Raw genomic sequence first — 14,466 nt, forward strand, 5'->3', positions numbered from 1 at the left:
ACATGCCCGAACCTGCAAGCTCCCTAGCAGCCCCCGAGGCAGGAGCTGAGCACCCTCTTCACCCGTGTCTCTTGCCCTGTGCCTGGATCCTGCCCTCAGGGATTGCAGGGCTGCTCCATTACTTTGGCACCCTTCTCTGCTGAGCCACTTCTGTGTATGTTTGCTGAAAGTCCTGCACTGTGATGCACAATGCAGCCTTAGGGCTTAACCCCTTCCTGCCCATGCTGTAGGTAGCCAAGGGAGAGGAGGCAGCTGAGTTATGTTGGTGGCCAGCAGCAGCCTGGAGGTATTAACTGCCTTTGGGCATTGTGCATGCAGGAGAGGACAAGCTGCTTTCAGCCACACAGGGAGGGGGAGGACAGAGTGAAGAGAAAAGCTCTACAAAGACATGGGCCAGTTCACTTCTCCACCCCGCCCAACCCTCCCCCGCAGCTGGAAGCAACACCTGTCCCTTCTCAACTATACAGTGCCACAAGTATGCTACTGGTCATATTCGGCTTTGAACATTGGCAAGAATTTAGGGAGGGGGACACATATCCTTTGTGCCCCTTGCCCTTGTTGCCTCAGGAAGATGTGGTGCTAGGAGATGCAGGTATGTGGTGGGGGCATAGTCATGCATGGACGGCAGACAGCATCAGGCAGGGAGGGCTGGGTTGGTCAGTCATAACATTCCCTCCTCCCTGAGTGATGGGGGGGTGTGAATGCACATGCATGACCTCTCCCTGTGTGGGGTGTATGTGTGTGTGTGTGTCACCTCTCCCCATGTGAACCGGAAAATCTTTAAGATAAGAAGGTAAATCAAAAGTGTCCAACTACACAGCATTGCTTTTCAGCAAGGGCTTAGTTAACTTGATGTTAATTTGAACATTAGGATGATCAATTGCCATTGATCTCCCTTGAAAACAAGTAGCTTTACCAGGTGTCAGTGGGCTTTGGAATTGGTTCCCTTTGCTTATTCAGACCGATCTGCCTTTGACAATTGAAGAGACCAGGTAGGTGCAGTAATATCTTCTGTGAAAGAGACGTGCTTTCTTGCTCTACAGCTCTCTTCAGGTCTGGATGTAAAAGCCGTGAAGAACACCTCTGTGGATTTCAACAGTTCGTACAACAAACAAACACACCCATTGGTGCATCAAATAGCCTAGAACCAACAGTTACACAATATTTGAAAACCAAGACATAGACCTTGCTTTTTTTCATCCTCTGCTTTCTGCCCACATCAAAATAAAATAAAAACAGTTTTAGGTGAATGATTAATCTCTTTAAATGAGAGACATGGTGACAGGACTGATATTTATACAGTTTTGCAGGATGGCCCCCAGGCTGTTGCACGTACTACTAATTCCACATGAATAATAAGGAAAGAATGTGCCATTGATTCATAAAGTCTTTAGGGGTGTTTCTTCTTTGTAAGGGAACGAGGCTTCAGATTCAAGAAAGGAAATACAATAACGAAGCTGCTGTAGTTCATGTTGGCGATCTGACTTCTAACTTCTGTTTGGAAATACTTCATGGGGTGTTTAAACAACTATCTGCTTCCATCCTCACAAATGCAGTGGGGCAAAACTCATCAGAAGCTCCCCCACGCCTGATATATCATTCTGAAGTGTCAACTTTCCAGTGGTACGTTAGCACATCAAAGGGATGCAGCATCGAGGTAGTTAACCTCACTGTGAAAAGGATGGCAACGTGATTAAATGAGCAAAAAGATTTAAAATTCTACTTTGTTTAAGTGATGGGGACAACATTTAGTATCTCTACTCTGTCATGAGCTTCTGTGCCAACAGGCTGGTTCAATCTCTGTCTCTTTCTTGTGTCACTCTGCCCTTCCCACTGCTTCATCAGCCAAACGTGGTCAGTGGTGTGTTACAGAACGTACATGGGTAGGCTGGGACTGTGGTCGCCTTCCTCCCTTACCTGTAAGGCAGTTTTGCTATAACTGTTTCCTTCCCTGTGCTTTTTTTGTCAGATGTCCTGTATACCACCTTCATACACCATGCTCTGAGGTTCTCTTTAAATGCGGTTCCCTGTGCTGCCAACTGCACTCCTTAGCTCAAGTAAAGATCCTGCCCTTGGCAGCATGACTAGAAAGGAAAAAAAGCACGCTTTCATCAGGAAAGATGCTCAAGGAACATAACCTCCTTGCAGACAGTCTCAGAGAGATAGCCCTGTTAGTCTGTATCTTCGCAAAACAAAGCAAGCAGTCCTGTAGCATGTTAAATACTACCATTTATTTATTGGGTAATGAGCTTTTGTGGGAAAGACCCACTTTTTCAGTTTCTAGTAACAGAGGGGGAGCCGTGCTAGTCAATAGACTATCAAAACAAAAAAACAGTCAAGTAGCACTTTAAAGACTAACAAAATAATTTATTAGGTGAGCTTTCGTGGGACAGACCCACTTCTTCAGACCATAGCCAAACCAGAACAGACTCAATATTTAAGGCACAGAGAACCAAAAACAGTAATCAAAGTTGACAAATCAGAAAAAAATTATCAAGGTGAGCAAATCAGGGACATTATAGGGGCTCTTTGGCATACTTGTCTTCATCTAATTCTTGATTCCCCTCCCCCCCCGCTCTTCTGCTGTCTGGTTTGCTCATTTTGATAATTTTTTTCTGATTTGTCAACTTTGATTACTGTTTTTGGTTCTCTAAATATTAAATATTGAGTCTGTTCTGGTATGACTATGGGCTGAAGAAGTGGGTCTGTCCCACAAAAGCTCACCACCTAATAAATTTTGTTAGCCTTTAAAGTGCTACTTGACTGTTTTTGTTTTTTTTCCAGATTCTGGAGCAGAAGTGGTTCTTCCCCACAAAAGCTCATTACCTAAACACATTAAACTGATAGGCTACGTCAACACTAGCCAAAAACTTCAAAATGGCCATGCAAATGGCCATTTCGAAGTTTACTAATGAAGCGCTGAAATACATATTCAGAACCTCATTTGCATGCGGACAGCTGCAGCACTTTGAAAATGACGCGGCTCACCGCCATGCGGCTTGTCCAGACGGGGCTCTTTTTTGAAAGGACCCCAGCTACTTCGAAGTCCCCTTATTCCTATCTGCTCATAGGAATAAGGGGACTTGGAAATAGCTGGGGTCCTTTCGAAAAGGAGCCCCGTCTGGATGAGCCACGTGGCGGCGAGCCGCGTCAATTTCGAAGTGCCGCGGCCGTCCATATGCAAATGATGTGCTGAATATGTATTTCAGCGCTTCATTAGTAAACTTCGAAATGGCCATTTGCATGGCCATTGAGAAGTTTTTGGCTAGTGTAGACATGGCCATAGTCTTTAAGGTGTTACAGGACGGCTTGCTCTTCTTGCAGACAGGATTTCTTGCTTATAGTGGTCTAATTTTAGGTTACCAGAAGCAGTTTAGTCAGCTCACTGTCTTACTGCTGAAACTATGGAAACCTTTGTGTTCTTCAGCTGCTTTAGATTGCAGATTGATGCTTTATTTTAAGATGCATTTTTGTGTCTTGCAAAAATACTGATGCAAGCCAGCCTACAAAGCTACCAATCAATCCTATAAAATGACAATTAATGGTGTTAAAAGATTAATTAATGACTTTTTTTACTGATCCATTTTTACTTTCTCTGGGCCTGTGTAATTTCACAACAATTGAGTGAGATACTTGCCTTGTTACAGCCTTGATGGAGTCTGCAGCAAGTTGCATCACTGTTGGTTTTGTTCAGCTGGAACTATATCAACACAGACAATACTACCAATGGACTCACTGGGGTGTTTCTTTTTTTCTTGTCTGCTCAGTTGAAGTGTTATCACAAAAAGTATCGATCGGCCACTCGTGATGTCGTTTTCCGCCTGCAGTTTCACACAGGTGCCGTTCAGGGCTACGGACTGGTATTTGGCAAAGAGGACTTGGACAATGCTAACAAAGGTAGGCTTCCTTGTGTATGTTGGGAGGGAATGGGATACTTGCTCATATATACTGGGATGCATGTTTGTAAATGTGTGTTTGTGTTCAAAGTCAATATCTTCAACAATGCCTAGTGATATCAGACTTCTCCATTTTGGAAGCTTAATTGTTGCTATAGGTACTCGTTTACTGAGAAGAGAGATATGTTATTAGTTTCTTTGTTGGTGAGCAGCACTGTGAAAATCAGGTCCCTGTTTATCCAAAAACTGAGGAGCAAAACCACTAGGCACTTTTGAAAATCCTATCATATCCTAGCTATTTTGTGTCGGGGGGTGGGGGGGTGTCAAAGTTTTTTGATCTTTTCTAATTTTTTTAGGCAAGAAGTGTGTGTGTGTGTGTGTGTGGTCAAAGTTTGTTCTAATTTTTTTAGGCAAGAAACCTCTGCAATTAAAGCACTAAAGTTAGGGTTGTTTTTTGGTTGGTTGGTTTGGGTTTTTTGTTTTGTTTAGGTTTTTTTGTATGTTCTTGACTGTTCTGGGAAATAAACCAAATTCTGACTTCCACTTTTGTGATCTTTTATTGGGAATGTAAGGAAGGAGGAGCTTTGATTTTTTTAGAAGGCAATTTGTGGAATCTAAGTAAAAAGAGCAAAGAGAGAATACATGTATTGTATTCATCCCACTGTAAAATCTTGATTTGTGAATGCATTGCTACTATTCCCTGGGAAATAAACTTGCTGAGATATTGTGTTGTGTTTCCAGATGATCGCTTCCCTGATTATGGGAAGGTTGAATTGGTTTTTTCAGGAACTCCAGAGAAAATCCAAGGTGAGCATTCAATATGTTGAATTCTTTCTGTATATTTTAGAAGCTGACAGAATTGAAGTAGAGACAGAAGACTTAATAAATTATTGGGAATTCACACTAGTGTAACTGTGATCACAATTTGACAAAATATGTATTGGAGTGGTTGCTGATAACTGTTAGAAAACACATAACATATGTGTTATACTATTCTGGAGATGGCTTTGGCATGCATGGATTTGACCACAATGCAATAAAATCACATGCTGTGGAGTATTTAAAATAACGGTCTTTGAAGAAAAGTTAATCCATCAAGAACCTAGTCAGAGCAGTTGTGTATATAAAATGCTACAAGTTATTATTTACCCTTATCCCAGTTATACATTGACACATGTAGACAAATGACAGACTTTGGACCAACTTCAGACTGTGAGCAAACAGTACTTCATTGTCACTAGAGCTGCTTGTGTTTATACCACAGGCTCACACTGATAGGAATGGTAACAGAGAGAAAGCTGTGCTAGTCTATATACTATCAAAACAAAAAAGCAGTCAAGTAGCACTTTAAAGACGAACAAAATAATTTATTAAGTGAGCTTTTGTGGGACAGACCCACTTCTTCAGACCATAGCCATTCTAGAACAGTCTCAATATTTAAGGCACAGAGAACCAAAAACAGTAAACAAGGTGGACAAATCAGAAAAAAAAAATATCAGAGTGAGCCAATCAGAGAGTAGAGGGGCAGAAGAGGGGGAGTCAAGAATTAGATTAAGCCAAGTATGCAAACGAGCCCCTATAGTGACCCAGAAAATTCCAATCTTGGTTCAAACCACGTGTTAATGTGTCGAATTTGAATATGAAAGAGAGTTCAGCAGCCTCTCTGTGAAGGGTGTCGTGAAAATTTCTCTCCAGTAAAATGCAAACTCTTAAGTCATTAACAGAATGGCCCACTCCATTAAAATGCCCGCCAAGAGGTTTGTGGACCAGGAGTGTTATGTCTGTTTTGTGCCCATTAACCCTTTGTCTAAGAGAGTTTGAAGTCTGTCCAATATACAATGCATCTGGGCATTGTTGGCAGATAATGGCATATATGATGTTAGTTGAGGAACATGAGAATGCGCCTGTGATTCTGTGAATAACCTGGTTAGGGCCAGTAATGATATCTCCAGAAAAGATATGTGGACAAAGCTGACAGGGGGCTTTGTTGTAAGGAAAAGTCCCAGGACTTGTGTTCCTGCAGTATAGACTGTGGCTGTTGGTGAGAATCCTCATAAGGTTGGGACATTGTCTGTAGGAGACAACAGGCCTGTCACCTAGGGCCTTCTGGAGTGTGGTATCCTGATTAAGGATAGGTTGTAGGTCTTTAATAATGTGTTGCAGTGGTTTGAGTTGGGGGCTGTAGGTGATGACCAGTGGTGGTCTGTTCTTGGCTTTTTTGAGCCTATCTTGGAGTAGTTGGTCTCTGGGTATTCATCTGGCCCTGATGACTTGTTTGTTTATTTCTCCTGATGGTTAATTCAGGTTTATGAATATTTGGTAAAGATCTTGTAGTTTTTGGTCTCTGTACGTAGGATCAGAGCAAATGTGATTGTACCTAAGGGCTTGAGAGGAAGCAAAAAGGGCAGTTACCCCCAGGCCACTTTTGAAGTGCTGACAGCACTGCTCCAGCTGCATGCGGTGTGAGGGTGGGGGGCAGTGCTACAGTCCAGCCAGCGCTGAGAGCTCACTTTGCCTTGGACCCGCCCCTTCTGTTTTTGGCCCCACTCCTGTCAGGGTGCAGACTGCCCCCCCTCCACCTTGCCCCAGGGCCTGCAGCAGCTGTCAGCGCTGCTGTTGTACCAAGTCTGAAGTTGGCTCACAAATTAAACCCTGGACTCTTCCTCAAATACGTCATAATCTCAGGCAGCGTCTATAATACTGTCAAATTTACCACAGCCAAAAAGAAAGAATATGTCACAGAATTTGTGAACAGTAAACTACTAATATGCATGGTTGTCTTTCGAAAGGTAAACGTTGATTCTGCCTGCGACAATGAAAAAGGGATGTGTTTCAAAATATAATTCTTTCTGAGTGCCATAAGCTTTCCTGTAGTGTCACATATACTGCATGCGGGAAAGCTTTCTCTTGCATTTTTCACCGGTCTAATTGCTTGGAGACTAGTGGTAGCAGCCAGTGAAAAGTTGGCTTCAGCCCAGTCCACACTCTCTGTTTGCCTGCTGAGAATATTTATAACACAATTAATTTTAATAGTTTCTCCGGCTTGAGCTATACATTTCCTGGATGGTAAAGCCCCTGTTTTGCATGAGGAGTAGCCAGTCTGACAGTCTGAAATAGGATTTAAGTCTGCTCATTATTATAATGGGTTTTTTGGTATTCTAGACTAGAAGAGGGATCAGATTTGTATTTTTAGCAGGTGCTCAGTGTTGGATATTATTTCACAGATGAAATATCTGAGAGCAAAAAGAGACAGAGGACAAAGTCACAGTGCCCTAATTTTACAATTTCTCAGTATTTGGGAAATTATTTTAAACATGGAAAATTTCAGCTCTTCATATACTTTAATGATAGACAGCCCACTTGTCAAACTTGCATGGCAAATACGTATGAATGCATCTGAATTTCTGTGTGGACACCTAAAGCCCCCCAGTCCTGTGTTGTGAAAATGTTGCTGGACTGTGGCACTCAACACATAGCCCTACTGTTTGTTTTTCCTGCAGGATCAGGCTTGTATCCCACAGACTCAGACAGCAGCGGATGCTTCCTGCCCTGTCACAGTACTTAGGTGTCAAAAATAGTTCCTGCAGACTTAGCCTCCTAATGATAAGTGTATGGAAATTGGACCTGGTGATAGCATTTATATAACACTTGTTGCTTCTATAAAGTGTTGTACAAGTATTAACTGATTGTCCCTCAGAGCATGGCTTTGGAGTAGGTACATAAGGATTGTTCTACCTTGTTCCACTAGGAAAATTGATGGAACACATTAACTTGCTTATTGTCATGGATTAAGTCAGCATCAGAGCCCAGGTTGAAGGCAGGAGTTCTTGCTGCTCCTCTCTTGTGCTCATGTCACTGGGGCCACAGCTAAATCCCTCATTACTATCATTTTCAGCTGTATAATTTACAAGTTAAGGGAGAAGCAAATGTGTGAGTTAACTCCTTGGTTACTGTGGCGAATTCTAGTCATGTCTGGTAGAGGACACTAACTGTGAGCAAACCTTTCATTCTACTGACTTGAATGCACTGTTAGTGAGTGAGAACAGCAGCACATCTACTATCCTGGAGAGAAGCAGCCAGAAGGTTCAGATGGGAATATCAACTTTGCCTTTGTGCTGGTACCTTGTTTTCACTGCAACCCTGTTGTCATTCACGCATATTGTTTGTATGTAATAAATGCTAATAAATAGTCTTTTCCTCATATAACAATAGTAATCCCAAATATAAAGCTGACTTGTAATTTGCTCTTTGTTTGACTGACCATTTCCTCCCCAGCTTCTGAAGATGGGGATAACACAACATGTTGTTGGGGTGGCTGGTTGTGCACAGACAGAAGAAAGCGGGAGGGCTCCTCTTATTTGTCTCTTGAGGGGAGGGACAGCTCAGTGGTAAGCAAATTGCCCTTGTAAACCCAAGGGTGTGAGTTTAATCCTTGAGGGGGCCTTCAAGGGTCAGAGCAGGTTAGGTTTAAAAAAAAAAAACTACCAGAGATGGCTGTGAGGGCAGGGGACTAGACTCCATGACCTCTCAAGGTCCCTTCCAGCTGTATGAGATGAGCATGTGTTTCTTTATATTAATATCCAGGCTTTATTCTTCCAGGTTGTGAACACCTTCAGAATGACCCTGGAGTGATCATTGACTACAATACCTCAGATCCACTGATCCGCTGGGATTCCTATGAAAACATGAGCCCTGATGGAGAAGGTGAGGAGAGCAAACTTGTCACTCAGTGTTCTGTCAAGGTGCAGACCAAGACTAAACTGTTAGCAGCTATCCAATACTTACTGGGATGGGAGGAAGGAGAGCTCCCTAACAAGGAACCAGCACACGTCTACCGTTGTCAGAGTTGCTGACTGTTAGTGTCCTCCTCTATCTAGTCACAGAGGCAGTGTGGCTATAGAGGGCAGAAAGACCTTGTGGTTTTAGAAGTAGGTGAGACTCCTTTGTGAAGAGTGGCTCATTTGGGTGTGAGGGCTGGTTGGTGTGAAGTTAGATACTGACTCAGTTTCTCTCTTGGACTGCCTGATAACTTCAATGTAGGTTTTCATTGTCGAGAAACACCCCATCTTGGCAGCAGTGTTTAACAACAAAGTTGACAGAGAAACACAGAAACTCCTACCCAGCCTTTAATGCTTTCTTCTAGCAGACTTGTTTTCCAGACCCACAGCTTTCTTAGCTGGCTCCTGTTCCCTGCAGGCTTTTGGCTTTATCACCACCCCCAGACGGCCTGATTTAGCCACATGACCTGCCTGTTATGTAGAGTCATAGGACGAGGTGAGGCAGCCACCCCAGAACCCGTGCTTTGGGGGCCCCACAAAGTGGCCACCTTGGCCATCCTATGGATGAGAGGAGACTTCAGTGAAGCAGAGTAGGCTGCCGCCTGCACTGCATGCTGAGTGCTGGGAGGGGACGAGGGGTGAGAGAATGTGACTCCCTATTGCCATCCATTGCTGTGCCCTGCCACAGATAATCCCCAGCCAGGCTGGTCAGGAAGGGCATCAGGGTCAGTGTAGTGGCGAAGGGGCAGGGTGGTGGACATGTCACACAAACCCCTTGTCCCCAGAATGGCCCTGCTGTTATGTGAGGGTGTACGTTTTTTCTGCCTGGAAAGGCAATCTGAGTCTGTCAGAGGTGACTCCATTTCCCCTTAAAGACTGATCCACTTCCCCTCCCATTTCCATCTGCCCCTGCTTTTAAAACCACTAGCTCTTTCTGCCCTCTGTGACTAGATAGAGAGGGGCACAACAGGCAGCACCTCCGACAATGGTAGAGTTGCATTGGTTCCTGTAAGGGAGCCAGTCATGCTTTTATCAATGGTTTTGGCGCTTTCGGTCTCAGTATATACCTATAGGTAACGCACTAATGCTACGTTGCCTGGAACTCTGCAGAAGATATGCAGGACTATAAACTACAAGGTGCCCCCAAATCAATGGAATAGGGACATGCATTTCTCTTGGTACCATTGTACATCCATAAATTGACCGTGACCCTTTATTCTGTAAGTTATCCTTCCCTCCTGTTGGTATTTACAGTGAAGCGTGGTCTGCGAGAGAGAAGTATAAAAGCAGCCATCATGGTCTCGTTCCTGTTTCCAGGGTTCTCAGACCTTGCCTCAGGACATGACAAAAGATGTAATTGTTCTTTCTTTGTGTATTTCTCATGTGAAATCTCAGAATGTCATAGCTGCGTGCACGCACACACACACACACACACACACACACAAGACTGACTGAGTTGCAAGTACAAACATGAGGGGAGCAGATAGGGGCTGAACAAATGCCAATGTTTCTGTTTTCACAAAGCACCCTGCAGAAACAAGGAAAGAGTAAAGCTAGAGCGATATCTTCCGTGATCCGAATGAACTTGCACCTTTTTGTTACTCTCTAAGATTCAGTAGTGAATATAGATCAAGAGAAGCCCGTGCATGTGTGTTTGTATGTGGGGTTGAGAGAAACAGGGTAGACAAGAAGCTTCAGTCTTCTACACCATGACACAGTTGCACAAGGGCACTTGGTGGCTGGTCCATCACTGTGATGCCCCCTACGTAGGGCCCTAGCATAAAAGCTGTGATCTAGCCCCAAACAAGCAGTTGAAGTGATAATTTTATTCGGTTCCTATTCAGACTCTTAGGACATATGCTTTTGCCTGATAATTCCCATTGGAATCAACAGGAGCCATATATGTGGGTGGAGGCAGTAGATGACCTATATATAGTATTCACACACAAACCTCCTCACTTCTCTGTGCACAATGAGAACTGGGGGTAATGAAAGATCAAACCTTCATGGCCATTCAGAGGTACTGCAAGCCTTGTGAAACTGATAGACTTGGGGACTTTTCAAGTATCCTTTTGTTTTTAAATGACAAAATTGCGATTGACAGAGACCTGTTATTCCTGTGTTGATACTTAATGCACAGAGAGATAGCAGCCTACAGCACTATGTTGTGACCGTAGGTACACAAAGGAGGAGGTGATATTTAAAAAAAAAAAAAAAAAAAATCATTACAAAAAAATGGGACCCAGTTTTTCTAAGTTTCCTATATTGGTTTGAAATAGTTAGACACAGGGGAGTCACTGTGGATTGCAGAGGGAGAGCGTTGCTTCCTTAATTGCTGTTGGGCTTCTGGATGATTAGCACTAGTCGGAGAAATCTGTTTTCTAGGGAAAATGCAGAAAAATGCAGAATTTGTGTTTTTACATGGACTCTTTAGTTTTTACGTTTTGTGAAAAAATAAAAACATACATGGTAGTATTCAATTTATCTGATCTGTCATTATCCAGTGCTCTCTATTAACCGAACCAGCAGCCAACAGAGGCCAGGCCTGCTGACGGTTGTGGGTGGGGGGCCAAAGTGGGCAGTTTCTCTGAGGCCCAGCATTTGAAAGGGGCCCAGGCCTCTGGCCACTGCTGCTGCAACTTTGGTAGCAGGAGTGGCAGAAGCTCTGGGCCCCTTTGAACTACCACAGCAGCACTGCTCCACTGCCTCATGCAACTTTGAGGGAAGGAGCCATCCCAGTGGTGCTAAGGGCTGACTGTCCTCGACCCTGCCTCTTCTGCCGTTGGCCCCACCCCTTCCAGGGCCCTGAACCTGCCCCCCTCCCACCTTGCCCGGGGCCCACGGTGACTGGCATCCCTACTCCCAGGGTCTGACAGTAGCTAGGGCTCAGACAATCAATCCCAAGTGGCTGAGGCTTGGGACGATCAGCCTTGAGAGGCTGTTATTTCAATTAATAAGGAGAGCTGGGGAACAGATGCTCAGGGAAATGGAGTTCTACTGTATTATCAGTAAAATGTATTCAACTGTTACCGATATACATTGTGAGTAGGGAAACTGAAGTTCAGCATTGTGTTTTAATCTTGGGAAAACATGGATTTTTATGGGGTTTTTAATCAGAGAATATTGGGGGGTTTAATCACAGAAAATTAGGAGAGGATCCCTGGTGATTAGTGGAGTAGTGTTTACATATGTCTGGAATCAGAGTAGTCTGCAAACTGCTACTCACCATGGCTATAGTTCCCTGTACTTTCTCCAGGTCTAGCATTTTCTGGCATTTGAGGACACTTATTTCTCTTAGGAGCTGTTGATGAGCAACTTTATATATTAGACTATGTTAACGCACTTCCTCCATAATGGATATATGACTTCAGAAACAGTTTTCAAGGTCTTGCTTGCCCCTGATTGAGTCAGTATCAAATTCCCCCATAACAGGCAGGTGCCCTTCTTTGGAATCTTGTACTGGTTCAAAATGCGTGGCTGAGAACAATATTTGGGACCATGCTAGTAGAAATGTACAAGTTGTTTGTTGTGGCAGTTGACTGGTAGAGATGGTATGATATACTATAAGTTCCTGTGGTCTCTACAGCCCTGGGTGTTTGTCTTTTCAAAGCACATTTGGAGGAGTTGGAAGGGATGAGCAGTGATGATATTGTCAACAATTATTGCTATTTTCCAGTGAGAGGACAGCAGCTTGCTATAGTAGAGATACTGTTTGTAGATAGCAGTCAGATGACCATAAGCACACAAGCTTCCTCATTTCCGGAAAAGGCAGTAAAATGTCTCTTACAGATTTGCCAATGTAAAATGTGTAACACCCAACAGAAGGTTGTATATTTCATTCTTCTTCAAGTGGTCCCCATGGGTGCTCCACAATAGGTGTCGGGCTCACCCAGCGCCGCAGATCGGAATTCTTCTAGCAGTTTCCACTGGATCACGCATGCGCTGATGCACGTCGCTCCCTTGCGCGCCCCCGGCCATGTGCGCGATCCGGTCCCTGCCAGTTCCTTCTCAACCGCCAACGGCTGCAGACAGAATCCACTCTGCTCTAAAGCCTGAGACAGATAAGATAGTTGTTTTTACTTGTTAGCTCATTGTTTTTACTATTAAAAAAAAAACAAAAAAAAGAAGCAAAAAAAAAAAAACCATACAAAATAGTAGAGAGAAGAGGAATGGAGGGAGAGGAGTGGACAAAGAAGGCTGTTTAAGCTGTCCGCTACCCTGATGGCCGTGAATATTGTTTGGTTTGCAGAACGCACTGATTAGCGTCTAAGTCCCCTATTAACAGTAAAGACTCACCGTGATGTCTTCCTTGGGGTTTAAGAAGTGTGAGTCATGCTGCGAGGCTATGTCGGCCTCTGATGGGCATCGTAAGTGCATTCGTTGCCTGGGGGAGTCCCATGTTACACAGAAGTGTTCGCACTGCACTAAGCTTACAGCCAGGGCCAGGAAGGACAGAGAGATGAGGCTCAAAATGATCTTGTTTGATAAGGCCCTTCAGCCTGAGCCGCCGGAGAAGCCGCACACAGAAGGGCCCTCTGGGTCCCATAAAAGGAAGGCGGTATCATTGACCCCCCTCTGTGCAAAAGAAGACGAAACTCTCCCCGGCTCGATCCTTGCCGGCGGTTTCAGCGAGCAGGATGAGCGGAACGCAGAGCCCTCAGCCGCAGGCTGATGAAAGCGGCAGCGTGGTCGCGCACGTGGCCGGGGCCGGGCCTCCGACTATGCAGCAGTCAGCACTCAGGGCAACGTGGGCGCCAGCGCGGCAAGCTCCGGAATCAGCAGCACCGCCTCACGCAGCACCGGCTATCACGGCGCAGGGGCACCCAGCACGGGGCCCAGCGGCGCTGGAGGAAGCTACCCGCGTGGCACCGCTCATGACGGTACTGAGCGTGGCACCGACAGCGGGGCCGAGATCCCCGGCACGGGAGGGGGCGGTGCCCTCCCTGCAGGGGCGGGGGAAAGCTAGAGCCAAAACCCGGCACCTCAGTCCATCTCCAGACAGGGCTGCAGTGCCATTATCACCCAGCCCCCCCCCGAGATACACACGCCGCATCGCCGGGCAGCAACTCCACCGGCCTATTCCGGGCCGCCCTCTCCATTCCTCCAACCACCTTCGCCTTGGCTCGGGCCACCTTCACCCTTTTTGGGCATGGATCCATATGGGTACTATCACAAACCAGCTTCACCATTATCAATATCATCACGGAGATCCCGCTCTCCCAGACATCATGGGTACACACTCCGATCGTGGTCCAGGTCTCCATCACGAAGCCCTTGTCCATATTGTTATGGCCGTCCTCATCATACTGAACACCGACATCGGAGGTCTAGATCCAGGGGCAGATCCCCTCCCACTCCTCGCCATTACCCCCGTGTACACTCTCGCTCTGGGAAAGGAATGCAGCTGTCCCAGGGGGAATTAGGTCCAGAGTCCCGAGACTTTCCTTCACAGCCCATGAAGGAGCAAGCGTACCAGCGAACTTGGGAGCCAGAGGATTTGGGGGAGGCTTATCCTAGTGGTTTCTCCTCATCCTCTTCAGATGAGGCAGTTGTCCCTGGGGACGTCTCCCCTCCGGATGACCTTAAACAATTCCAAGAGCTGTTCAAAAGAGTAGCATACATGCAGGACATTCAAATAGCAGGGGTGCAGGAGAAGCATCATAAACTCCTGAAAAATTTGAGACCCCTGGCTTCATCTAAAATCGCTATCCCACTGGATGAAGCCATTATGGAGTCAGCCACTAACATATGGCAGACTCCAGCCTCTATTCTGCCGACGAATAAAAGGGCAG

General features: G+C 45.3%; 1 protein-coding gene across 9 annotated transcripts in view; it reads left to right on the forward strand.

The window, feature by feature from the left end:
- TNS3 (tensin 3) overlaps positions 1–14,466 on the forward strand; it is a 376,357-nt gene that overhangs the window by 226,324 nt on the left and 135,567 nt on the right. For all 9 annotated transcript variants that reach the window (XM_074988033.1, XM_074988034.1, XM_074988039.1 and 6 more), the window contains 3 exons: positions 3,768–3,897; positions 4,638–4,703; positions 8,496–8,600. In XM_074988033.1, the coding sequence (XP_074844134.1) occupies positions 3,768–3,897; positions 4,638–4,703; positions 8,496–8,600 (301 nt within the window). The remainder of the gene's footprint in view (positions 1–3,767; positions 3,898–4,637; positions 4,704–8,495; positions 8,601–14,466) is intronic.

This window comes from Carettochelys insculpta, chromosome 2 (assembly GCF_033958435.1).
Source record: "Carettochelys insculpta isolate YL-2023 chromosome 2, ASM3395843v1, whole genome shotgun sequence".
Taxonomy (NCBI): Eukaryota; Metazoa; Chordata; order Testudines; family Carettochelyidae; genus Carettochelys; species Carettochelys insculpta.